The sequence below is a fragment of the Lonchura striata genome, chromosome 4 (genome assembly GCF_050655825.1).
Source record: "Lonchura striata isolate lonStrDom1 chromosome 4, ASM5065582v1, whole genome shotgun sequence".
NCBI lineage: Eukaryota > Metazoa > Chordata > Aves > Passeriformes > Estrildidae > Lonchura > Lonchura striata.
The window spans coordinates 23,014,489-23,039,579 of NC_140706.1; the positions used below are offsets into that span (position 1 = coordinate 23,014,489).

The 25,091-nt window shown below is 38.1% G+C and overlaps 1 protein-coding gene across 1 annotated transcript in view; it reads left to right on the forward strand.

Annotated features, from left to right (window-relative positions):
- The first annotated feature begins 6,182 nt into the window (after nt 1-6,182).
- The window catches only part of UBE2K (ubiquitin conjugating enzyme E2 K), a 37,694-nt gene continuing 18,785 nt past the window's right edge, over nt 6,183-25,091 (forward strand). Inside the window, exons 1-2 of the mRNA XM_021533193.4 lie at nt 6,183-6,352; nt 22,767-22,860. Coding sequence (XP_021388868.1) covers nt 6,290-6,352; nt 22,767-22,860 — 157 coding nt within the window. The 5' untranslated portion in view covers nt 6,183-6,289. The remainder of the gene's footprint in view (nt 6,353-22,766; nt 22,861-25,091) is intronic.

Genomic DNA, 25,091 nt, shown 5'->3' on the forward strand with positions numbered 1-25,091 from the left:
TCAGTTTACAACACAAACTCCCTGAACAAGTGTTGCCTATCTGCTCAAAGCCAGGAAAATACAGAAAGCCAGGTGGAACCATCCCAGAGACACAAATTTGATATATATGCTGGCAGTTGGACCTCTTTATACAGTGAACTTCCCAGCAGTCAGCTTACTACATTGTTAGGAATATGAATATATTTTAGCAATAAAGACCACTACCAAAGAAAGTGGATTTATTTTTCATTTATTCTGGATTCCAGTATTCATTCAATTACTGCTTCACAATTTTTTGCTGTTCCAGTTCCAAACTCAAATCTCCTAATGAGAGTCTCTAACTCTACACCCCAAACAATCACTTCAAAATATCAATGCCATTTTATCTTCTCTCTTACTTGCTGCATTTAGGCACTTTCCCTGGCTACCACTACACTCAACAACAAATTTAAGCTTCTAGCTAAAAAGTCTGATGTACTTCAATCCTGATGACTTTTATAAATGAAGTCTTTACTGAGTATCAGTCTGGATCTGATTTTAGCCCCTGTAGCTATTAAAATAGCAATTGTTATTCAGTCACAAATCCTACGGCCATGGGAAGAAGATAATGTCGTGGGCCAGGAAAAGCTGTCCAGCTGGCCTTTTAAAGCAGCTCTAACTCCCTTTTGTACCTTTCTGTGAAAGAAAGATTGCAATATTTAATTAAACAAAAGTACACAGATTTGATAACCTACTAAAAGTTATTACATTAATAGATGATAACACAAAATACTTAAAATAGTACAAATTCTTCACTCCAGGTAGAAAATGTTTTTTGAGTGGACAACAATATACCAGCAACATAGCATGGTGACTAAGTTCTTTATAACATTGGTTAAATCCTCTCTTCCCTTAAGTCTAGTATTCATAAAACTACTAATAAAGCCATGTTGGGTTGTGAAATCTATTTCTGTATTCACAGCTTACTTTCATTATTAAAGGATCCTCAGAAAGACTGCTATCTTCTTTTGGTAATAGGAAGAAAGGAGCACATTTTATAAGAAGTGCTTCTAGGTCCCTGTAATCAACTTGTCAGTCTTTGGCTGCCAAATTTGCAAGGTAGATGCCTGATCATTAAGAATATTAATCAAGTTGGGAGCTCCTGCAAAATTACAAGAACTATTTCACTGCTGAACTTAATTTTTTCCCCCTCTTTTTTGTTTCTTCATGAAGCCACAAGAATTGGCCCATGGACCCCCAAGGTGTATGTACCATCAGCTGAAAATCACTCCTCCACAAAAAAGTGGAAGCTTAAACCCCAGTAATTTTGTTAACAGGCTCAAAAGCATCGGGTGTCTTTGTATCTAGGTTTTCCTACTAGAAACATCATGTTCAGATATAACATTAATTTAGAAGATATTGGCAGACCAATATCAAATTAATGAAAAGTCCGGGTGTCCTGTCAATTTATAATAACAGCCCTTAACAAGTGAAAGACAATAATAGGGTGTTATTAAACTACAAAAAAAAAAAAAAAAAAAAAAAAAAAAAAAAAAATCTGCCCATTCATTACTTAATGCAAACTTTGCTATGCTATAGATTGATGTCTGATGTAACTTCACTAATTCAGATGAATTGCATAATTTGAATGCAACCTGCATGACTTCACATCACTCTAATATTTAGTTAGAACCCTTACTGCCTTTTAATGCTTATACATTTCATCTGCTAACACCATGAAAAGTATAATTTGGTAAGTGCAGGCATCTCAAATGAATACCTCCTCTCTCTTCCTGAACAGGTTTTGGCATTTCTGCCTACAGAACTCCTACAAGTTCTTCATCAACTCTATAGGTACGGCTGGACAAAGCAGTCACGGTACCTCAAGCTATTTGTAAGGCAAGGAAAGCCTCCCAGTAGAGAGATCCGTCTCAGCCGAGCAAGGCAAACTAACCCGTTCCACCCAGGAGAGGGCACTCTTACACCTGGCCACGCAACCGGACATGGACACCTATAGGAGGAACAGGAAAGTTGACATCTTAAAACTCGGTCAACTTGCACGACCAGTTGGTTATTTTTATGATAACGCTAATCACAGGTTAGTTGAATCATCCAGACACTGCCACAACTGGAACGCAATATGACAGACAATAAATATGCAGGCTAAAATTATTCTTAGTCTCTGAAATGAGCTGAATGATATGCAGATAAAAAAGACAATTACTGTATTTCTCTGTTAAAAGCTGGGATCATAGAAAGAGAGCTGTAAGCATACCATCCACGGAAAGTGAAGGTTAAATTTAAAAATATCCTAGTTATATGAATATTGTTTCCTTTTAAAAAAATAAAGCACCATTATAAGTGAGCATACAAACATTTAAATGCAAAGTGCATATAAACTAGTAGTAACACAGCTTGTAAAGTTAATCCTTATATGGATATCTCGTGAAATAAATAAAATAAGACTTTAAAATGCTACAGGTTCAACCCGTTTCTAAAGGGATTGAAATCAATATACCTATCTCTTGAGACAGCTTTCCTCTCCCAATAAGTAATCCTCCAGCAACAAAGAGAGAAGATCAAGCCTGACATTTTTGATTTTTCTAAACTAAAGGAGCCAAGATGAAGATGTGGTAGTTTTGTTATGCAAGACATAAAACAGTAAAACAGAAATAGAATGCTGCATACTGCAAAATTAATGTTTCAAAAATTTAATTTTCCTCTAATCATAGGGGACTATCTCAGTAATTCCATATTTTCTCTGAGTAGTTCCTCTTGATATGAAAAAATATCCTATTGATATGCAAAAATAAAATTAGGAAAATATGGAAATGAAAAAAGATCACCATGAATCTTAACTTGAAGAACAGAAAGCACTTAGTGCTGTCACAAGCATCTTGGAGTCCCCAGGCAGTACACTGGTGCTGGGGGCATCCATAGTCTGGGAGAGCAGAACCATGCACACAGGGCTATATTGGATGTACAGCGAGTCCATTGTGCACAAACTTTGCATGAGCCATAGCCACTTTTCCATGAAAATGTGGGGAACTGTACATATATATACATTACATATATACATATATAACTTGTACATATATACAGGTTGCACGATAGACAGTACTTCCCACATTACATGGGAAATGCCTCAGTGTTTAGGATGTTTGGTTATCTTAGCATTGGCTAATGAATATTGTTAGCCTTTCCATATTGAGAGCTTGGGCTGAGGCCTTACAACCACTGACCCTACCAACTTTCCTCCTGCAATAACCTTACATAGTTTGAACTTCAACTATACCTCCTTCTCCCACTTACAGAAGTCTTTCAAAACAATATGCCAATCATGATAAACAATGCATATATACTCAGAATTGTATCTCCCACTCTACTAGTTGTGTTCAACACCAACGGGCAAAAGCATAAACCAATGTGCAGCCAGTTTGTAAAAGCTGCTATTGAAAGAGTTGTTCAGTATGAGACTAAAATGATGATAGGATCAATGAAAGAACTATCTCTTGAAATCATATATACTACAAACATTTTTAATTCAAAAAATGAGCTATGTTCAATGGACTACAGTTGTACATATAGTGTATGGATTTTTCCAAGGGCAAAAGACTAATGAGAACTTAATTCAGGGCTTTGTTATCAACACACAAATATATACAAATATATTTCAGGGACTTCCATGTCTGACTCCCTAAATGGAAATATATTAGGGAGTCAGACATGGAAGTCCCTGAAATCACACAAAGAGGCCACATTCTAAATTTTTGTCTAAACATTATCTTTTTAAACAAATCAAAAATAAAACAACAAACAAGCCCAACTTCCCCCAAAAAACTAAACCAAAGCCCAAAACACCTATTCAAAGTCTATGGTCCTGTTCTACACTAAAACCCTGTAGAATCTTCTGTAAAATAGTAAATTATAATAAAGTATAAAACAGTATAGGAGACATAAAATGATACTCCCAGCAAGTTAATTATGTAAGGTACTGATTTTTATGTAGATTTTGATCCTGGCAAGACTCACTACTACTCTGTTTTACCAGAAAAAAAACCCTTTCTATATCTGTCTTTCAGCAAAGAGAAAATTAACACAGTATTATGGTGAATATGAAACAGTTTTGAGATAAGTGAAAAATGCCTGCTTAAGGACAAGGGAAAGGAATAGGGTATACCAAAGAAAAGAGATACAGTAATTCATATTAATTTATTTTTTGCAGTAACAGACTCTGACATTTGTAATCCAAATGAGCACATGAAAATGAACCTAGGTACAAACCAGACAAAATCATTGCCCTTTACCATGGCTGTTACTGGATGTTCACTACCTATAACATAAAAGCATACTCACAGGAACACAAAAGATTTTGACACTTAATAAAGGTCATGCTTTCTACTCCATTCAGAGCAAAATCTGAATATTGGAAGCTTAGCTTCTTTCTGTGAGTTGTCTGAAAAGACATGAAGGATTTAACCAGGAGTTTTTATGTACTACCTTTATTATTTTTGGCTATAGTAGTCGTAGTTGCTCAGCACACTACAAACCTAACTTTCATCTAAGAGGCAAAAAAGACTTATCATCCTTTCTTTATTGGTGACAGTCAAGGGCACAGAAAAGCCATGGCCTACCTCCTCAGAAGGAATTTAAGACATATCAGTGGAACTCAGATGTCTAAATTATTCTGTAAATGAAGGACCAAAATCACACTACTAAGTCATTAAAAAGAAACCAGGCCTAGTGCAAAATGGTCCTTTTCATAAAGGTATTGAAAACCTCAGCTGAAAAATTTGATTGTATAATACATTTTAAAGTTTTCATCTGAAAAAAAAATTGATGAACAGATGCAAATGGTACAACGTTTTCGCAGAAAAATGAATTTTTTGAGTCAAACTAGATGGGAAGAGTAAACACATTAAAAGGACTATATCCATCTGTATATAGTTGACAGATTTTAATTTTTTTTTTTGTTGCTTGTATTTTCTTTATAGTGTATATAATAGTCAAAATGTTGTGTATACTAATGGAGGTGAATGAACAGCATTTGCAGATAACGCCCCTACCAGAAGTCAACATTTGTTGAGATGAATGTCTGTGTTGTATGTTGTCCTGCACTGCACTGTTAAAAGGGGGCCCGATAAAATGTTCCTGTAAACCTTAATGTCTTGAAAGCCTCTAGTTCCCGAATAAACAACAGTCAAAATCTAATCTAATGTTCTCTGAAAATCTATGCTCTTCGATAACATGCCTTATTTTCTATACCTCAGGTTAGAAGTTATGGTTACTGTTTCCCTAGTCCAGAATTCAGAACAGAAGCAGCATCTGTGGGTGCTCATGTTTGCTTCTGCAATAAAATGTTCATTAGACAGGACTGACCTTTGCTTTTTAATCTACTTTTAAAACACTGTAGCAGAATCTGTGAAAAGAAGCAGTTCCTTTCACTGTCCCCATTATGTAACCTGTTTCTGGGCCTGCAAGTTCTCCTGGTCCCGTGTGAGGAGGCACCAGTGTCTCCAGGGGGAGGGGGGAAGAGGACGAGGAGCAGGTCTGGGAGAGACGTGTAAGGAATAACATTTTTCTCTGCCGAGCATAATGGGGAAAAAAATAGTTGAGAACCGCTGTTACGGGCCCGGGTGAGCAGATTCTCAAGTTACGTGAGAGCCCTCTAGTTCTTTTTGCTCGGGGGCTTCACCAGCAGACATAGCAGCTGCTCCTTGAGCCAGCTGTTTCCTCAGCGACACCTCAGACGTTCCTCCCGCTGCCGCCGGCCCGGTCCAGCCCTCCCAGGCTGCTCCTTCCGCCGTTCGCGGCCCGGCGCCTCAGGGCTCGCCCGCTGCCGGTGCAGGGCCGGGCGGGAGCCATGACGACACAACGGTCCCAGCTGCGCCCCGGGGCCCGCCCGCGGCGGGGCTCTGCATGAGGGGTGCCGCCTCACGCTCTCGCCACGGGCCCGCCCGGCCCGCGACGGGGCGAGCGGCTCGGGCAGGCATCTCCCGGGACGGGCGGGTGGGCGGCCGGTGGGCGAACCCCTCCGCCTCCACAGGTGGGCAGCGCACCCTTCCTTCGTGGTCAGCGGGGAGGAGGCGGCCCAAAGCCCACCCGCCGCAGCCGCCCCACCGGCAGCCTCCAGCCACGGCCCCCCCAGCCCCCCCACCGCCCAGGTGCCGCTCCGGCCGCACTCCCGCGGCCCCTCCTGAGGAGCGGCGGCAGCCCTTTCGCGCATGCTCGGCGCGGGCGCCATTTTGGTAGGGCCGGGAGTTCTCCAGCGGAGCGGCGGTGGAGCTCGCTGGGCCCGGCGCGGAGGGGGCGAGGGGTGCCCGCTGCGGAGATGGCCAACATCGCGGTGCAGAGGATCAAGCGGGAGTTCAAGGAGGTGCTGAAGAGCGAAGAGGTCAGAGCCTCTCCCCCCTCCCCCTGCGCGCCGCCGCCGCCACCACCACCACCACCACCACCCTCCCCCGTGTGAGCGTGGGCAGCAGTGGACGGTGCAGGCGCCCCGCCGGCCTTCGCGGGGACCCCGCACCCCCCTCGGCCCCACCTCCCCGTGCCGGAGGTGGGCCCGTCCCACGGCATCTGGGAGGGGAATGGCGATTCCTGGGGAGACGGGGGCCGCCAGCCGCTGGGAGGAGGAGGAGGGGGCCGCAGGAAGCGCGGCGGCAGGGCCCGAAGAGGCTGGGCGGGCCGGCACCCGGCGAGGGCTGCCGGCGGTCGGTGCTCGGGAGCGCCGCCAGGCCGGAGGCCACGGGGCGGTGCGGGTGGGGCCGGCCCGGCCCCGCGGGGACCCCCGGGGACCCCCGGCACGCGCCCTCCCGCGTCCGGCCGCGCGGCTCCGGGAGGGATGCGTGAAGCGGACTGCGGAGGGCGAGGTGGGGTGCGTGATCCCACACATCCCCTTCGGCTGACCCCTTTGGCTCGCCAGTGCCAGAGGCTGCAGGGTACGGGTTTAATGTTTGGGGTTTTTTAGCGGTTGCTATTAAACCCCCATTTAGCTTCCCTGTATACAGAACTTCCTTTATCCCACTGCAGGCTTACTCACCTTTAGATGGATGCTTTTAAAGCCTCACTCATTTCAGTCATGTTACCTCGTTTCCTGATCAGTATGTTCAGAGGTATGTGGTAGTCAGTAAGAGAGGCTGACTACTTTCAGGGCAGCAGTAAAGAAGTTCTGATCAGTTTGGGTGAATATATAGCAGTATTTGCAGGGTTGCATCAATACAGCTTTTGCTGTGTCTGTGTCTGAGTTGGTGGACGTCAGCCAGATAGGTTTTAATAGTTGTGTCGTCATTGTCGTCCTACTTGGGATGATGTTGCAGGTTAGATCTTTGTGAAATATTAATGTGAATATGTAAATCTTAAAGGTGGTGTTCCAGAAATCTGGACGTATTCACAGAGAAAAAATTGAGAGAATAGTTTTTGAAAGGTGTTAATGGCTTAAGGAAAGCACGTTTAGGGTAGCAGTAGTTAATGTACTTTTAAATTGTGTGCTAACAACATTGTTGCTATACATCTTGAGCTAGCCCCTAGAAAAATGTAAGGGCCTTGTTTTACAGCTGCCTTTAGAGCCCAGGCTGATTTTGCCAAGCCATTGCACAGCAAATACAGAACTGCATGGAGACCAAGAGAAATTTCTAGGTGGATACCTTTATACCAATGTTAGAGAATGTAGACCTCATACCCCGTATAACCAGCTGATACTGTGGAAACAAAAAAAGTCTATTTGGAAATTTGGAAATGCTTTCTAAATGCTTCAAAACCATTTCCCTTTGCTTTATGTAGAAAACAAAAAAAGAAAAAAGAAACCTTAATTTACGTAGGTTTTAGGGGAGGTGAATGGTAAATTTTCTTACTGTAAAGGTTGGATCCAGTGTGCACATTTTTGTGTATTTCTGTTTGTTTAGTCTGCAGGATTTCAGTACAGAATTTTGGAAATGGATATTATTATAAGATAGCCTTTGAGCTGCCTGAAGCTAGCCAGAAAAAGGTCATAATTCTTATAAAATTCAATTAATGGAATTTCAAAATCATAGTACAGCAGACTCTTGACATTTATTTTTCTTCTGCCATTGGCAAACTACATAAGTGTCATGATATATTAGTATGTATAAAACTGCTGTTTACAGACAATACTAACTCCCATGTCTTTAATGCAAAATTTCAGCATTACTCAGTGGTTATCAAAGTTGCAGGCAAAGTTTTTTTTTGTGAATGTTTATACATTCCAGGGCAGTCAAACTATGATGTCCTTATCATTGGGTGTGAAAACATGTGGAGTGGGATGATGAAAAAAGATCCAACTAAATACTACAAATGACAAACAAACAAAAAAAAGTTTTCTTACTAAAATTATTATTAAACCTGGTTTCTTCAAAAAGAAATATTTTTAATGAATGGCAATGCTAAGTTTGTTTTTTGGAGGTTAATAAGTCCCTCTCTGAAAGCAAAGTGGCTCACATTATCTGTTCTTAAATTATTCCTTATTTAATGCTTCGAACTACTTGAAGGGCACCCCCCCACACACACACCCCACCTTTTCCTTGTAGATATAACAGGAGCATAAATGCCTTGGAAGGGGGTAGGCACACAGGGAGAAAAGCACATAGGAAGTTTGTTCTCTGTCTTTTTCCACTACTCACTTTTATGCTGAAATGGATGATGGAACTAGAAATGTTTTTAAAAGGGAGCAGCTGGATCAGTTAATTCCTTCTGCATTTGAAGTACGTGTTGGACGTGCTAAATCCAAATGAAGAAAGAATTCTGTAAAGTGTGTTTATCCTTGCTATGGATAAGGATCTATGAATCCTTGCTACACAGGACTAAATATACTTTTCATATTACTTAGTACTTCCTTTTTCCTTGAATGTAATTTCTGGGAAATAACTAAAATATGAAATATGCTCTCTGGTTTACAGGAAAGAGATGAAGGATCTTCCATAGTTCTAAGTTGAATCTGGGACTTATAGTGTTTTTCAAAAGTATTTAAAGTCTTTTCACTCTTGAGGAAGAGAAAAGTGCTTTTGTACTGCTTGCTGTATTATTTGTAGTCTTGTTATATACATGACATTACGTTAAGAAGTATGGTATTGTTTATTTAAGAGATATCTGTAACTTTACATCTCTTAAATAGTTGAATTAAATAGATAAAACTAACTAAAGTTAGTTTTAGGGGTTGTTAGGAGTGCTCTCTAAAGTATGATCTTTTGTGTGTGGAGAAAGCTTCTGCAGTTCTAAGGTAGGCGAAGTATTGTGCATCCATAACAAAGATGAAATTTTTAAGTCTAGGTAGTAACTTTACTGGTTAATTATGTGTAGGCAAGGGATCAGATGTTCCACTTTCTCCTTGTTCTGTCATTTCATTAATCTGTTATCTTGTGGGTTTTATGGGTTGAAATTCTAAAGCTACAACATCTATGTTGAACAAAAGTATAAAGCTGCAGCATGATGGATAAACCAATGAAGAGGTGGAAGGAGAATAGGATCCTGCTTTTACTAAGTAGAAAAAAAAAATTAGTGAAGGTTAGCTGGTATTATTTTTAGATTAAGTTACTGGAATGCTGCATTGGGTAGCCAAATCCTTACCTGCTCTCTGTTTATAAGTAGCTATCTTATGACAGGGAGAACTTGCCTGGCATTTAATAATTAATAGAAACATATTGAAAGATCTTGTGGTCACTTAAAGACTGATGCCGAGACATGTTGTAATTGATCAGGTATGTTAAACATTACATGTGACTTGTTTGGTGTAATTTAATAAAGCATCAGTGTTTGCTTTGAAGAAATTATACTGTACTAGCAGTGAAGGATTCAATGTTTAATTGGCCATCCACTTTTTTTTTATCATGTGGAAATACAAGGTGTATTCTACTAATTGATACCTTTTGCAGTGAAAACTCTATTCTGCTATTGATGGTGACACACTGGGAAGCATAGCTTCCTTCTAGCAAGAAGAGAATTGCTGGTATATCTACCATGAAGTGTTCTTCTCTTACAAGTATCAAGAGACATTTATGGCGGGTAAATCCTGGTAGAGCTGAGAGTAAATTAAACTCAACTGCAATTATAGAGTATGAGTATCTTCATGAACAGATATCTGAAGTAGCAGTGTAAATTTGCAACTTGCTTGAACCCAAAACAGCATTCAAGTGAAGATAGTAGGTTAACAACAAAAACTTCAAGTACCTGATTTCCAAGAAGAAAATTAGTGTTTGTTTCAGAGTCTGCTATGTGTTTCAGTTATTTACAGGCAAAAGGGAAGGGAAAAATAGCTATAGCCTGCCATACCTTTCTTAGACTTGTAAAGACCTGGTGAGTGGCTCTCATGTTGCCTGTAGTGGTCTTGTGATTTATGTCAGTATATAGCAAGATACTAAGTAACATCTCTGAAAATGTTTATGCTGTTTGGAAAAGCCATAGGTATTTAATCTTCAGGCTCATAAAAACTTCATTGGTTTAGTTTGTTTATATTTGGCAGTCTTGGGTGCTAGATACTGAATCCACTAATGTGGAAAGTTCTGGTTGTAATTGTACTTTAGTGTTAGTAGGATTCTTATTTTTCTTCCTATTTATCATGTAGAAGCAATGCAGGTATTTATAAGAATGAAATTTCTTTTATTACAGTTCCTGAGTCGGCAACATATATTTTTTAAACAGTATCCATTTTATGGTGATACATGTGCTTAACCTTTGAATTGTAAGAACAGTCCCACTAAAGTCAGTAGAAGTTTAGTGAGTGCAGTGGGATTGTTGTCATTGTTTAATTCCAAGGGGGGCAGCTAAGTCCTGTGCACCTGCTCAGATGCCCCACTCCCCACAATGGGCTAGGAAGAATTGGAAAAAAGATAAAACCCATGAGTTAAGATAAGAGCAGTTTAATAATTTAAATAAAGTAACATATAGTAAAAATAAGGAAAAGGGAGATTACAAAAAGAGAGAGAGGAATAAAGCTGGAGGAAGACAAGGGATGCCCAGTACAATTGCTCACCACCTGTTCATCTGTTCCAAGCTCATCCCAGCAGCAATCAGCAGCTCCCAGCCAGTTCCCCCAGTTTCTATACTGAGTGTGACATTCTATGGAATGGAACATCCCTTTGGCCAGTTTAGATCAGCTGTCCTAGCCATGCACCCTCCTGGCTTCCTGTGCTTGTGCTCGCTGGCAGAGCATGGGAAACTATAAAGTCCTTGACTTTGAGTAAGCTGTACCCAGCAACATCAGTGTGTTATCAACATTATTCTCAGACTAAATCCAAAACCCAACCCTGTATCAGCTACTAGGAAAAAAATTAACTCTGTTCCAGCCAAAACCAGGACAACTGTGTGAAAAAAGCTTGAGTGTTAAAAGGCATAGAAGTAAAAAAGGTGCAAATATAAGAACGTTTAAAGTTATTATGTTGGTACCAGCCTCTCAGAAGGTCTGCATATTATTAGAAAAGTGTGTGTGAGGAGGGTTTTAGCATGCTGAAGCTTGGGGCTGCTATGCAAAAAGGAATCTTAGTAGGCTGGAGAAATGAATGTCCTGGCAGGAACCATTTGAAGCTCAGCTAAGGTAGGTGCCAAGTCCTACACCTGGGAGGAAGTAACTCCATGCATCCATATATACAGTTGGGAGACTGGAAACAAAGCAGTCTAGCAGGAAAAGAACTTCATGACCTAGTGAAAAGCAAGTTGAACATGATGGTGGCAAGGAAGTCCAACCACATACTGGATTGCATTAGCAAGAATATAGTCAGTGGGTTGTGAAGAAGTGATTCTTCACCTCTGTTCTGTGCTTGAGAGAACATGCGTGGTGGTCTGTGTTCAGATATATACACGAATGAACTGAGCAGAAAATTGTCAAGGTGGTTAAGGGACTGGAGCACAAGGTGTGTGAGAAAACAATGAAAGAGTTGATGTTGTTGAGAGGGACATCTTCCTGTTGTCTATAAATACCTAATGAGAGACTCCTGAGAAGAGCCAGATTTGTCTCAGAAGTGCATGGGTATATGGTAAGAGGTGGCAGACACAACCTGGAACATGGGAAATTCTGACCAGACACTAGGGAAAAAAATTACAATGGTAGTAGTCAAACATTTAAGCAGCGTGATCAGCAAGCTTGCAGAATCTCTGTGCTTGGAGTTCAAAACTCAGCAAATTCCTAAACAACCTGCTCATATTGGACCTGCTTTGGGCAGGAGGAAGAGACTAGAAGCCATCCAGCTGTCTCTACCTGCATGATTACAGAATCGCTAGTTTAAGTTTGGTTTTTAATTACTGTTTCTGTTTGCCAGAGAAAATATAAAAGGGTTCCCACTCAGCCGCCACATCTGGTAAGACCTTTCCCTGTAAACAAAAAAAAAAAAAAATTAAAGTAGACCATTTCTTTTTAGTTTAAGTTTTCATTATTTTAGGACAATAATGAATCCTCTTCAGATTGGAGGCTGGGTTTTTCTGGTAGATGCACTGCTGTCAGGGTTTTTAGGTTGAACAAGTTCTGGTTTGAAACCCTGAAAGTAGAACAAATACGAGATTTGTACTATTTATTTAAGCTTCATTTCTCTGAAATGTCAAGATTATCTTAACTTTAAAATAGTTATTTGTTAGATCTTTGATACATTGCCAAAAATAATTTTGTCTGCTGTGTTTTTCGCCATGCCTACAGTTTTAGGCAAGACAAGGTTTAGACCTGTTTCCTATAACTGCATAAAAAGAATAGTGAAATGCCGTTACTGTGCATCTTTGCTTTTCTTATTCCTATATGTGGGGTGTTGGTTATATCTTCTAGTTTGTACGGGGAAATAATAGAGAATGGTTCTGTACGTCTTTGCCATCAAACAAGTTTGTTTGTAAGTGGGGAAAAAACTGCATGTTATTCTCACATCTGGGATGATCTTTCAGAATTATTAGATTATTTATAGTTAACATCCCTTTACCTGAACCATATAGCTGTTTCTCAAGTTCAGTGAATATAATAGCAATGCCCTTTTAGGGTCAGTATTATATAGAGACTAATCAGTACTAGTATTAGGAATACTATTTAAGTCTGTGATTTAAAATATACAATGTCAGTGATCATTTGACCAGAACTATGAGTTTCCCAAGTACTGGTAGTGGGAATATTTATGCAGAGAAGGCTTGATCTATTGCTTTCTCCTGTGTCAGTTGGTGACTTCTTTTATGTCATTGTGTATCCAGTTGGGTCCAGATTCCTAGTGAGTGGTCTGCATATCAGTTGGCAAAATCCTAAAGATTTTGGAAGTGGAAAACAGAAAAACTTAAGTCTGCACTGGAGTCAGACTCATTTGGTTATTTTTGGTAATGTCATAAAAACCTTAGGAATGAGAGCAGTCTCTGGTTACAGGAGTGGATTAGTCAGTTTAGAATGAGGGAATAGATTGTATTTGGTGATGGTACCCTTTGATAAAAACTCTCTATGGACCTAAAGCAGTGCTAAAAATTAGCCAATCCTTTACCATTTTCAGTCTTGCATTCATTTTTCTGTGCTTGCTTCCAGGAGTTTGGCTTTAATAGAAAGGAAGTGTACAAGTCCTAAGGTTAGTTCACTTTATGTAGTATGAGATTTAAATAAAGTTAACATTTTATCATAGTAAATTTGTGTAAGTATAAACTGCAAGAAAGTGCTGGTTAACAGCCCAATGGTCTTTATTTTGCATTAAGCTAGTGCAAGTATTAGAGTAGTTCTTAAATTATTTACCTGTTAAGTGGTTTTTAGATTACTAGTTTCCATAATCCTAATAAGGACTGTTGTCAATATTATACTTCATCACTTTTACACTAATAATTGCTGCTGGTATTAAATTGAGAAAATGTTTTAGGTTAAAATTTATCATTAAGATGCAGGCTATCTTTTTGTCTTTGACAGGCTAAGTAAAATTTCTGCAATTTAGATATAGAAGAGGAATCTCTTCAGCTGCTTTATGGCAAAGAGTAGGAATTTTGGCAAATAATATTCTATATGACACTCTAGGGACATTTCACAGAATCACTGAATATTCTGAGTTGGATGTAGTCCACTTCTGCAGTCTTGAATATGCTTGCCCTGAGTATTTAACAAAATAGTATCTGCATAAATAAAGTATCTCTGTGAGTAGCAAAAATAACTTTCTTTGAGTACCAGATCTGTTTAATCTAGTATATTGCAACAGAATTCTGCTAAAGTAATTGCTCCTGTCTATCCTTCAAATTGTCTGCACAGGGGAGAGATACTGTGAATGTCAATGGCTACAGAAGAAGCTTCATTCAGTGTTATGCTTTATTGGACACTGTAAAAGTCAGTCCTGCAGTATAACTCCAGTTTGGTTATGCCACTGTCTGAGAGAGCTGGGCTCATCCTGAGTGTCATTCTTCTGTTGAATGGCTAATAGGGGCTGTCCTGTTTACCTTGTCACAAAACACATAGGAAATTAGTTGAATTTCATTATTTCATGATTTTTATTTATTAGTAGCCAGTATGATCAATAGTTCAGATTGGGAAAGACTAATGAAGGACTGCAAGTTTAGTTACTTTTAAAAAGGCAAGTTTAAGGTTACATGCCTTCAGATTCTAAATGCATCTATAGAGTGTTTCAGGAAGGGAAGAAGAAACTCAAACCTACAAATATATTAGTCTATATTTTACTTAAACAGGTATTATAGCTCATGCTGAAAATATCTCACTTCTTATTTTTAGCTGAAAAGGAACTGTGAGAAGGTATTTTTGAGTTTTTGTATGTTAGGATGTGTTACAGTATGGGAGGCTGTGATGGAATAAGGTAGCATGCATGAATGGAAGTCATGTGTTGTATTTTCTTCAGAGGCTCTTAGAGCCTTCATGGTATTTAGGTAAGCCCTTCCCCTTTGGAATAAGGATGTCCATGTGGGAAGCTACTACAGACAAACTGTTCTTCAGCTATTTTTGCTAGACTTCAAGCTCTGAGACTGTGAGTAAATTAGCATAATCAATTTAAAATAAACTGATTCCTGTGATTCCTTTATATGTAGAATTGCTAACCTTAGTAGGGTAGATACATGGAATTTACTGCAGAGTCTGCATCAAATTGTTTTGTATGTTCATAAAATGACTAATTGAAAGAATGGTTCAAAATTATTATTAAAGCATGCTTCATCTGCAGGGTATTTCTGTTGAACATCAAAAACAGAACCATGCATAAAAAGATAAAAAAAATGCATCTTTTTTTTCCCCTCCTTTTTAGAAGGGAGCAGGAGTCCTTTACAGTATGCCCACACTGATGTCAAATATCTTAGTAGGCTCAGATCACACTTGGATAACTCTTGCACACAATTTATGCTCTAAGGTACTGTAAGTATCTTGCATAGCTTGGCACAGCCTGTGCAGGGCCCCTTAGAGGAGTACAGCAGAGTAGGTGTGCAGTTGTGTACACACCTTTCATGGCACAGCTTTACCAGTTTAACCACACTGTCCCTTAGTGGGACAAGCAGTGGCTCTGTAACTGCACTTAGGGCTTATTCTGGAAGAGCTGTGCCAGTTACACGTCTGGTCTCCCTGACTGATGCGATGGTTTTGTCAGAAATAGTTTAGACAGACACTAGAGATGAAGTTTCAGAATTCTCTTAACTAGTCCTAAGGCAGTTCCAGGAAGCAGTGTCACATTCCCCTTCCAGACTCATCTCTTCTTCCTACTTTTGTGCGCCTTCTCTTACTTGCAGTGTTCAGTGGTGAATCAAATTGGGTTGGGTTAAAATGAAAGGTCTTGCTAATATGTGTTTATTGCAGATGTTTACTATGCAGTTGTGTGAATGCTTACACAAAATCTTACCCCTTCCTTGACATTAATTCTGGGATCAGAAGGGAAGTAGGATCTTGGCCACTGTTAGACTGACTTAAGGTGCTGTGGAACTACAGTCTCTTAAGTGTTTTGGTAAAGTGATGTTTTCACAGCTGAACATTAGCAGGAATGGGTATTTACCTACCTTAAATTTAAAAAAAATTCTACTAAAACTTTGTGGTGCTCCAGGTCTAACTCTTGAAGAATGAAGATGGTTTTAATATTTGAGATGTTTTGTGTTCTGACAGGAAAAACATTGCTCAGTATTGTTCTTGTATATTATGATAAATATGAAAATTCTAGACTGTCTAATTACCAGTAATAGAGAATTCACACAGTATTCATACTTGTAGCTCCTTAGATACATTAAAATACAAGTTACGTATTAGTAACATTGTTTTTGCATACTATGTTTTTCATCTACTGATCAAAATACTATGTCACCTAGTTTTACTAGAACAGATGTAACCCTAGAAAATACATGTTAATATGGGGGAATGAAATAGAATGTGAAATTTGGTAGAACTTCCATGAGTGAAATTATAGGTTTAAAGAACATGGGGCATTTTAAGGAAATGCATTTCTTGGCATTAACCCTTTCTTGTCTAGAAAACTGCTCTTTAATATGCTGTTGACGGAAGTGTTTCTTCTCTTTGGCCTGCCGCAGCCACTGGATTGTTTCACTCTGGCGTTGCTCTGTGCTTTGAAGGTCAGCAGGCACTTGCTCTAGAATGTAGATGTGATCTGCTGATCTCAGCTGCTAGTGCAGCGTGTGTACTTCATAGCACTGTGGTAATTATGTGGCACTTCTGCTTCTCTTAATAATAACAGGCTCAGGATATGCACTTGATTTTTGGCTTTTAAGCTGGAGTGAGTCTGAAGGAGTATTTTGGGAGTATTGAACTATTCCCTCTTGCTTTGGTAGCTCTTTGAGGGGGTGGCAGTAGGATTATAAAACTTTTTTTTTTTTAATTTGATAAGTTGAATTTGCCGTTTTGCTGCATGACGGTGCACTGCACTTTGCTTCCTAGTTGAGTGACACCTCTCTATTTTATGTTTTCCTATTTCTTATTAACAAGGGAACTGAGTGGATGCAGTGTACTTACTCTGGCCTACTCTGGGGTAGCAAGGGGGTTATTGCCAGTTTACCTCATGGATGAATCAATAATTTTAAAATCCTGTCAGAAAGATAAAGAAGTAATTTTATTTTGTTTCTGTGATTGGGGAAACAATTAGTGATTGAAAACTTTTTGAAATCAACAAAACCTCATTCACAAACTCAGTCCTTAGTTGACTTTGAAGATTCCAGACGAATTTTTCAAGTTTATTCCTCAATCTTCGCTGAAATTTTTGCATGTACATTCTTTAAGATTTTTGCCACTTCCTTAAAACAATTTCTTAATGTGTAAGGGGCTAGTTGTAAAGCCCTGAATGATTGCAGAGTTTAAATGCATAGCTGATTTTAGTGCAATGTTTATATGCATCATTTATCACATATATGTGTCTTTTCAGGTTAGTTTTTTCTGGTTTAGTTTTGTTTGTATATACACACATTTGTTTCTAAAGTTTTCTGAGTTATCTTCTGTAAAGCAAAGCAAATTAACAAAATAATAGTACTGATCCAAAGTAGAGTATGTTCCCCTTGAGACTGAAGAAAATAACTTTATAAGACCAGTAAAATCACAGACTGTAGGTAATTAATTCCTGTATGGAATAGCAGGGTTTTTAACTTTTGTTTGGTTTGTGGTTTTTTTTTGTTTTGTTTGTTTGTTTGTTCTTTTTGTTGATGGGGGTTTTTTTCCCCACATACAATGTAATTCAGAAGTAGCCACCAGGTTTTAAATTCCAGATCTAATTCTGTTTAAGGTGATTTTGTGTGTGTTATTTTTTGCTTTTATAAATCCTATTTACCACTTTGGCCCTTATACCTAAAGATACTTGATAGGACTTTGCACATGGTGTCTGACTATGTAAGGAGAGACAGACAGACCTAGAACATGCAAACAGCAGTTTGACACTACTTCATTATTTTTAAAATAACATGCTGAAGTTATTAGTATTGCTAATACACATTATTTTCTTCTTTAGTTTTGACACCAGTAGTTGAAAACATAGTATGTTTGCTAATGGATGCATTTTTGTTTCTGTAGAGTTAATTTATTATACAGGGATTGAAGATCTAATGTGAAGATACTGCCCTGGGGGGAGTAAGTAGAGCTGGTTGGTTCTAGGAAAACGTCACTCAAAACTTTCTGTATGTCGTCATCATCTGGTATTAAGTTTTTGGCTGATGTGGAAATTTGAGGGATTTATTTGGAGTTTGGGTTTGTTTGTTTGGTTTTTTTTGCTTCAACTCAAGAGAGTTCAACTCATGTCAAGACTGCTGGCTATGTAATTAAAGAAAAATTAATTAGAAACATCTTATTCTCTCATTTTAGTTCAACCTTACCACTATCTGTCCATACATCACCAGCTCTGATAATAGGCATTTTTATGCTGATTGCTTGAGATTGATTCTCTGATAGTCTCCTTATCAAAGTAACTGAAGAATTTGGAGGCTTTTTAGAAGGCATAAAAAGTTCTGTTGTAATTATAATTCCTTTTTCTAAAAAAGCTATTTGCTCTACTTAAGTCTTTAAGAAGTAGACTTACTCAGGATCAGACTTTGAATATATCATTTTCTGCTTTTAGTAAATATAGTAAATAGTATTTTGTTTGTGAAAAATAAAATTTAGAAGAACAATGCAGTTTTTAGTAACTTATCTTAGTATGCTCTTTTTTGTTGATATGTAATGGTTTTGTCTGTTTTTTATGTCAAGGAAAACATGGATTTCTAAGAGTAGAGGTACTGGACTAGTGAAGAGGATAATAGGCCATGAAGAAATGAAAGAGGTTTCTAAAGGCAGGTTGAAGAAGAGAGAAGGAAATGGTATTGAAAGCTCAGGAAAAAGGTTGGATTTCCCGCAGAAAGCAGACAGGCCCTCAGATTGGGCAGGCCCTGTTTATTAAGGCCTGTAGACTATGGTGAGTAAGGAGAACAGAAGAGCTTGTTACCTGCTGAGAGTAATATTATAGTGTCCAGAGCTGCTCTCTGAAATGATTTTAGTAGAAGTGAAGATGTGTGTTTGTCTTCATAGTGGCAGAACTTACTCTTCACATTTTCTGGTGGAGTGAATTGTGTGTTCTATGCAAGGAAGTTACTCAGATATAAAATTAGACAGTATAAATCTGGATTTTTTTTTTTTTAAAGAGGGAGCAGGTGAAGACAAATCAAATATTATCAATCAATGGTTACTGTGATAAATGTGATTGAGTGTCCTATCCTTGGAAGATGCACACAGAATGACAATTCATGAAGGATTGATTCATTTGGATTTCTTTTTAGAGATAAAGCTTCTAGTAGTGAATAAAAGAGCGTAATATGAATCTTCCCCTTTTCTGCATCATACTTTTAGATCAATCTCCTATGCCCGGGTATAGTTTTCACAAGGCAGAATAAAGTTGGTTAAGTATGATCATAGTCTTGCAGAAAGAATCTTAGCAGTTGAGTTGGTCTAAAAGACAACAAATCTTTTTACTAGACCGTTGTGTGAAATAAAGGATGCATTTAAAAATGGCTATGTGTAATCCATCTAGAATATCAAGAAAGAAAGAGGGAATGGCATTATTCATTCCCTTGCACGATGCAAGGGGAAATTGTTGCATCAATTTTCCTTTCTCTCTTGTCTTGTGTTCTGTTTGTCATTTGGATTTTTTTGATCAGTCTTGATCAAAATAATTTTCAGGTGTGATAATGGAAAATTCTGCTAATATTTGACTTGTAGGTTTCTAGAAAAGGATTTTGCTGATGGATTTCTGGGCATTGCATTGTTACAGAATTCAGCTCTGAAATTATGGAAATAAATGCTGCGAGAAATGGCATGGCTCATATTTCAGGAGTTGCTAGCTCAGTGATTTAGTCACTAAATTGTTACTGGATCAACAGGAGGTGATGCTGTTTTAGACTTGGTGTGGAAGTGTATTGAGGTCTTTGTAGAGCTGCTACTGGAAAATCAACTTGGGATGTGAAATCACAAGTTGATTCACAAATTCTGCACTAAGGTTACTGGTGTTAGAGAATTTTTAAAGACCACTATTGTTGGTAGAGGTGGAGGCCAGAGATTTATTCTGTTAGAACTGCTAAAATTAAGTCATTTCATCATACACAATCCTCATTAAAGAGAAATATTGTAGGAAAACACTCCAGATTTAATTTAATTTGACTAATTTGGTGCTGTTTCTCCAGGGATGAAGGATAAAGCAATACTTGTCAAGGTGAAGCTGAGCTGAACCTTGAAAAGTGTCAGAATAACATGAAAAAAAGGATCTTCAGATATATGAAGAAAAAATAATTTGGTATACAGAGGACATAGGAGAATTTAAGCATAAATACAAAATAAAGTAATCCCTGCAATAAAAGAGTGCAGTATTGCCTGCTGTGTTTCCTTAAGGTGCTGTGCACAGCAAATAAGGACATGGAGACCATTACAGCTGTAGTAATAGAAGCAATCATCTCAAAGTGGGGAACCAGGATCACTGACTCTTGGAAGAAACTGATCTTAGTGACAGACTGTGTGTTTGATTGCTTTTAAACAAATACATGAAGTTGGGAAGGATTTGTTGTGAAAAACAGCAAGTGTGGTACTAATTGAAACTGAATATGAAGGAGAATATCCAGGCTGCTACAAGAGTGTGTAAGAGGTCACTGAAGAAAAGTAGTATGCTAAGTAAAAAATGAAGTAAGCTGCAGCTTGGATTAACCATAGATTGTATCATTGAAATTCATCCTGTTTGCTATTAGTACAGTCCTCTAAATTAAAAGTTATTTGCAAAGGACAAGAATGCCTGCTGTCCTTTGTGAAGTTTGCCAGGTGATGTGGGCAGAGGGAGAGCAGGAGAAACATAGATGAGGTTGGAGTGACTGCAGTACCTGCACAGATAAGTTACAGTGATTCACCTGTATTGGTCATTTAAACCAGTGTGCTGCTTTGGGAATGAAGACTTCATGCACAGGGGCAGTACATCTGACAAAGCACTGTGCAGTCAGTGGGGAAGACAAAAACTTCTGCAGGAATCCTTCTGGGACTCTTATCACTTGATCTGAGCCTTGTGTCATACTGCCCAAATAAGACGGATTTTGTCTTTCTTAGTTTATGCTGGTTGTGATGTATCTTCATTGAGTGCAACAGAGTGTTCATGGCACAGATTCTGAGGCATCATCTAAATTTGTTTGTGCAGGGCTGGTTAGATGGTCATGGGGCATAGTAGAGAACCTTTTTTTAAAAATCATTATGGTGAGATTAGAATTTCAGCTTGTTTAAAGCAAAATTAAGGCTGGAAAATCAGTGTAAATGTGATATATTTTGCAAGGGGAATAAATACTAGATATATGAAAAACTTGTTAAAACTGGGAAACAATGCTGTCACAGGTGGGCATAATAGATTGTAACTTCTAATTGTACCTCAGAAAGCTTTTAAAATCATGACGTGTTGGAACAAGCTGCCAGTTGGAAATATGAGAGCAAAAAAAATTCAAAGGGATGTTGGAAAGCTTGCAAGAAGATACATAAGATCAAGTTCTAATTCATCGAGGGGATTTTTTACAGTGCCTGGCTGTTGTGGAGAGCTGCAGGTGCTGCCTCATTTGTGTGAAGTGAAGGGATTTCAAGTTCTAAATACAAATGTATATAACTACAGATGTTAAAAGCTCCCAGTTCACTATTGGATTAATTTAGTGAATTAGGATTTTTTACATGGTGAAAATTTTACCTAATCTTTGATTTTTCTTTATATCTGTGAACATCTCTGTTCAGGAGAACACTGTTTTGGTGGGGCTGATTCAATAGAACACTTGCAGGAAAGAAACCGAAGGAATTTCCCAACTGTTGTCCAGTGAATTCTGAGTGCTTATTATCAGTGATAAATTCAAGAACCAACTGATGGCACCCATCAACTTTATATGACTTGACCCTTCTCCAGTAGCTGTCCACAACCAGGCTTACTCTGAGGGTTAAAAGAAGCACAGCTGTATAGAGCTAGTTGGAGCAATTTTTAAAGATCTGAGAAGATGCTGACAGTTCTTGTAAAAAATAACACAGGAATCAGGAAATCTGTACTGCAGTCAGTGAGCACAGTATGCAGAAGTAGCAGAATGGAAAAACTGGTAATTCCTTACTTGATAGTACATATTTATAAAAGGAGATTTTGCTTTGCAACTCCTCAATAAAAGTTACTGGCTGGGAGATTTATGACTTTCACTAATACTGCTCTCTGGACCTGGAAAGCAAGTTCAATGGAATGAGTAGTTCTAGCTGAACACTTCTGAGAATCTGTTTCTGGAAAACATATGTTTTCTCCAGTATCAAAGTATAGAATTTTTATGTTGTAGAGAAGTTCATTGGGGTGTGAAACTGTTGAGGAGGTGACAGTGAATTTCAAGTGCATAAAGTAAATTTTATCTTATGCCTAAATATTAAAGATATACATAATCTTAAGGCTACAATATTCTTTTTAGATCGTTGTAATGTTAAAAATACTACTCCATTTGGGGAAGTCTTTCTGTGTTCCATTGCAAGTGACAAATGTGTCTGTTTTTAAATAAATTTGCCTAAATATGAAAAGAACTGATGTGTAATTTGGTCAGTTTAATTTTATAGTTTAGATGTGTAGAATGAATAGCTGATTTGAAAGATCGTGGTAATTTTAAAATATAATCAACTTTGAAGTGCAATTTGAGATATGTTGCTGGATTGCTTTGCATATTCTAGTAATAGTATAAATAGCATTGAAGTTTCTAATGCTTCACAAGTAGTCTATTTTTAATGAAGTAAAATTTCAATTGGAAGATAGCTATTAACTTCAGGTTACTATACTTTTAAATGTTTACTTAATTTAAAGTACTGTTCTAAAACTTTAAAACAGCGTATTTCGGGGGAAATTTGTATGTGAAATGCTTACTTATGATTCTTTGTTTCTCTGTTTATTTTTAAGACGAGCAAAAATCAAATTAAAGTAGATCTTGTAGATGAGAATTTTACAGAATTAAGAGGAGAAATAGCAGGACCTCCGGACACACCATATGAAGGCAAGTAAAGTTTTTGTGTATGCAATCATTGTACATTTCAAGTCATGTGTCTTGAGATGCTTTGTTTGTAAAAATAATTACAGCATAAAATGTAGAGGTACTTGTTTTAAAATAGTCTGAATTTTTTTTTAAATACGGCTTAAAAAATTATTTCAGTTCAGCTTCTGTGTTGCCTGAAGAGAGATCTGTTTGGCAGTGGGATAGACTATCCCATATCAAGGTTAATTTACAAATATAAGATGTGTGGTTTAATTGGTATAATTCTGACTTCTAGTTGTTTGTTTACTGTCTTGACAGTGTTAGCTCCTTAACCATGAAGCATTAAGAAACTGAGCTTCAGACTGTACGTGCATTTCTGTGATCTAGAGTGGTGATCATTCATAAACCTTGCATTTCTGCTATCTCAAGCAGAAATGCTGTTGCAGATTAAATTTGTGATTAATTTTGGGCATCCGTATGTCCCAATACTTAATTTATACTGACATGGGAGACTCTGTAGTAGAGCTTCATTTCTTTAGCTCCCTTCAAAAATTATACCTTACTGACTTTCTAGTTTATTAAAGCTGGTTTCAGTAATTATGCATCTCTTACAGTCTGGTAAAAGCAAGGTAACTTCTATAAAGAAGCTTTCACAGAGGCTAATGTGACATGCTTCTTCAGAGATACAAAATGATTCAATAATGCTGGTACTTGTAAACTTAATGTATAATATATATGGAACTGGCAGACGTACCTTATATTTAAAGTTCTTTCATGATAAGTAAGGATTTTTAATTTAAAAAAATATTGGCTAGCTTTAAAATGTAGTTTTACTTGACTTTCCCATGCCAGGTATCTACTTTGATTTGAATTTGTACTTTCAGTAAAAAAGTATCAAGGAGTGTCTCAGGCAAAGAAATTGGTTTTTTTGAATATGAAGCAATTTTGCATGTTCTTCAGCTGCTCTAGTTGTTCTGTGCCTTTAAGCTAACACTGAGACTTGAGTATTCACTTGAGACAGGACACAGTCCATTTGTCATTATTTTGAAAAAATAAATTCTCATCAGGTGGGGGAAATACCTGAAAAATATTTTGTAGCTATGGAAGTGTATGCACTCAAAAGCATTAGTGACTGCTAATGAAAATCTGGCTGTCACATCTTCCCTAATGGAGGACATCCTTTGTGATTTGCTTTTCTGGACTAGAAGCTGGTGCAGTAGCATTGGACTTAAAATCAGGGAGAGCCTTCCCTCTAGCTTTAGGACCCAAGACAGGAAAAGAATGAGGAAATGGCCTAACAGTGGTTGATATGGAAGAATATTGGGCAGGGGCAGATGTCAGAAGCTGACAAGAAGGGAAATTAGTCTGGAAGAAAGAAAGTAGAAAAGTGGAAGCAGCTGTAATGGTAGGGGTGCCCTGCAGAACTTTATTTCCAGAGTTCCTCAGCAGTTTCCCTCCCTTGTCCCATGTGTGTCCATCTCATCAGCTGCAGATGTATAGTTGTCAGATGGTAATATCTGGAAACAATTCATTCTTGTTGTAATATGTGCCTTCAATTTAAAAGGAGTAGTGTGCTGTTCACCTAAAATGCACACTCGTGCTGGTATCTACTGGGAAGCAAATAATTCTATGTAGAATTTTGTATAATTGTTGTTTTGCAATAGTATAGTTCATCTTGTAAATCCAAGACTTAGTATTGTAATAACTTACCATCTGTGTATAAGCAATTGAATACTAGGAAACATCTGAAACGTGGTAGAAGGGCATTGGTTTTGGTGTTTATTTTCCATTCAGAGAGAATGAAACCTCTTTGGGTGAGTTGGTTTTTCAGAGCTTGACATTTTTCCCCCCTCTAGGTCAGTAGCACCTTGGCTTATAAAATGGGCCCTTTTTGGAGAATTTACTGAGAGTTATTTGAAATTAAAGATGTATTTGTGTGTCACAAAATTTAAAAACTGTATATCAGGTCATGAAGAGGGTAAAAAAAGATTGAAATGTCTGTGTGCAGAACTCAGTTCTGTGTGATGCTGAATGATGCAGGTAGACAAGAATTTCAAAAGTTGGGTACTGTCTGCTTACGTATTCAGCATATCCTGCTAATGCAAACCAGCAATACATTTAGTGCAGAATTTGTTGATGTGAAATGCATACATACTTACATACCTTTGAGTAACTTTAATTATGAGGATATAGTAAATGCCCATTGTTGCGGGTTTGAACTTATTTTTTGTTCTGATTATGGCAGGGATCTC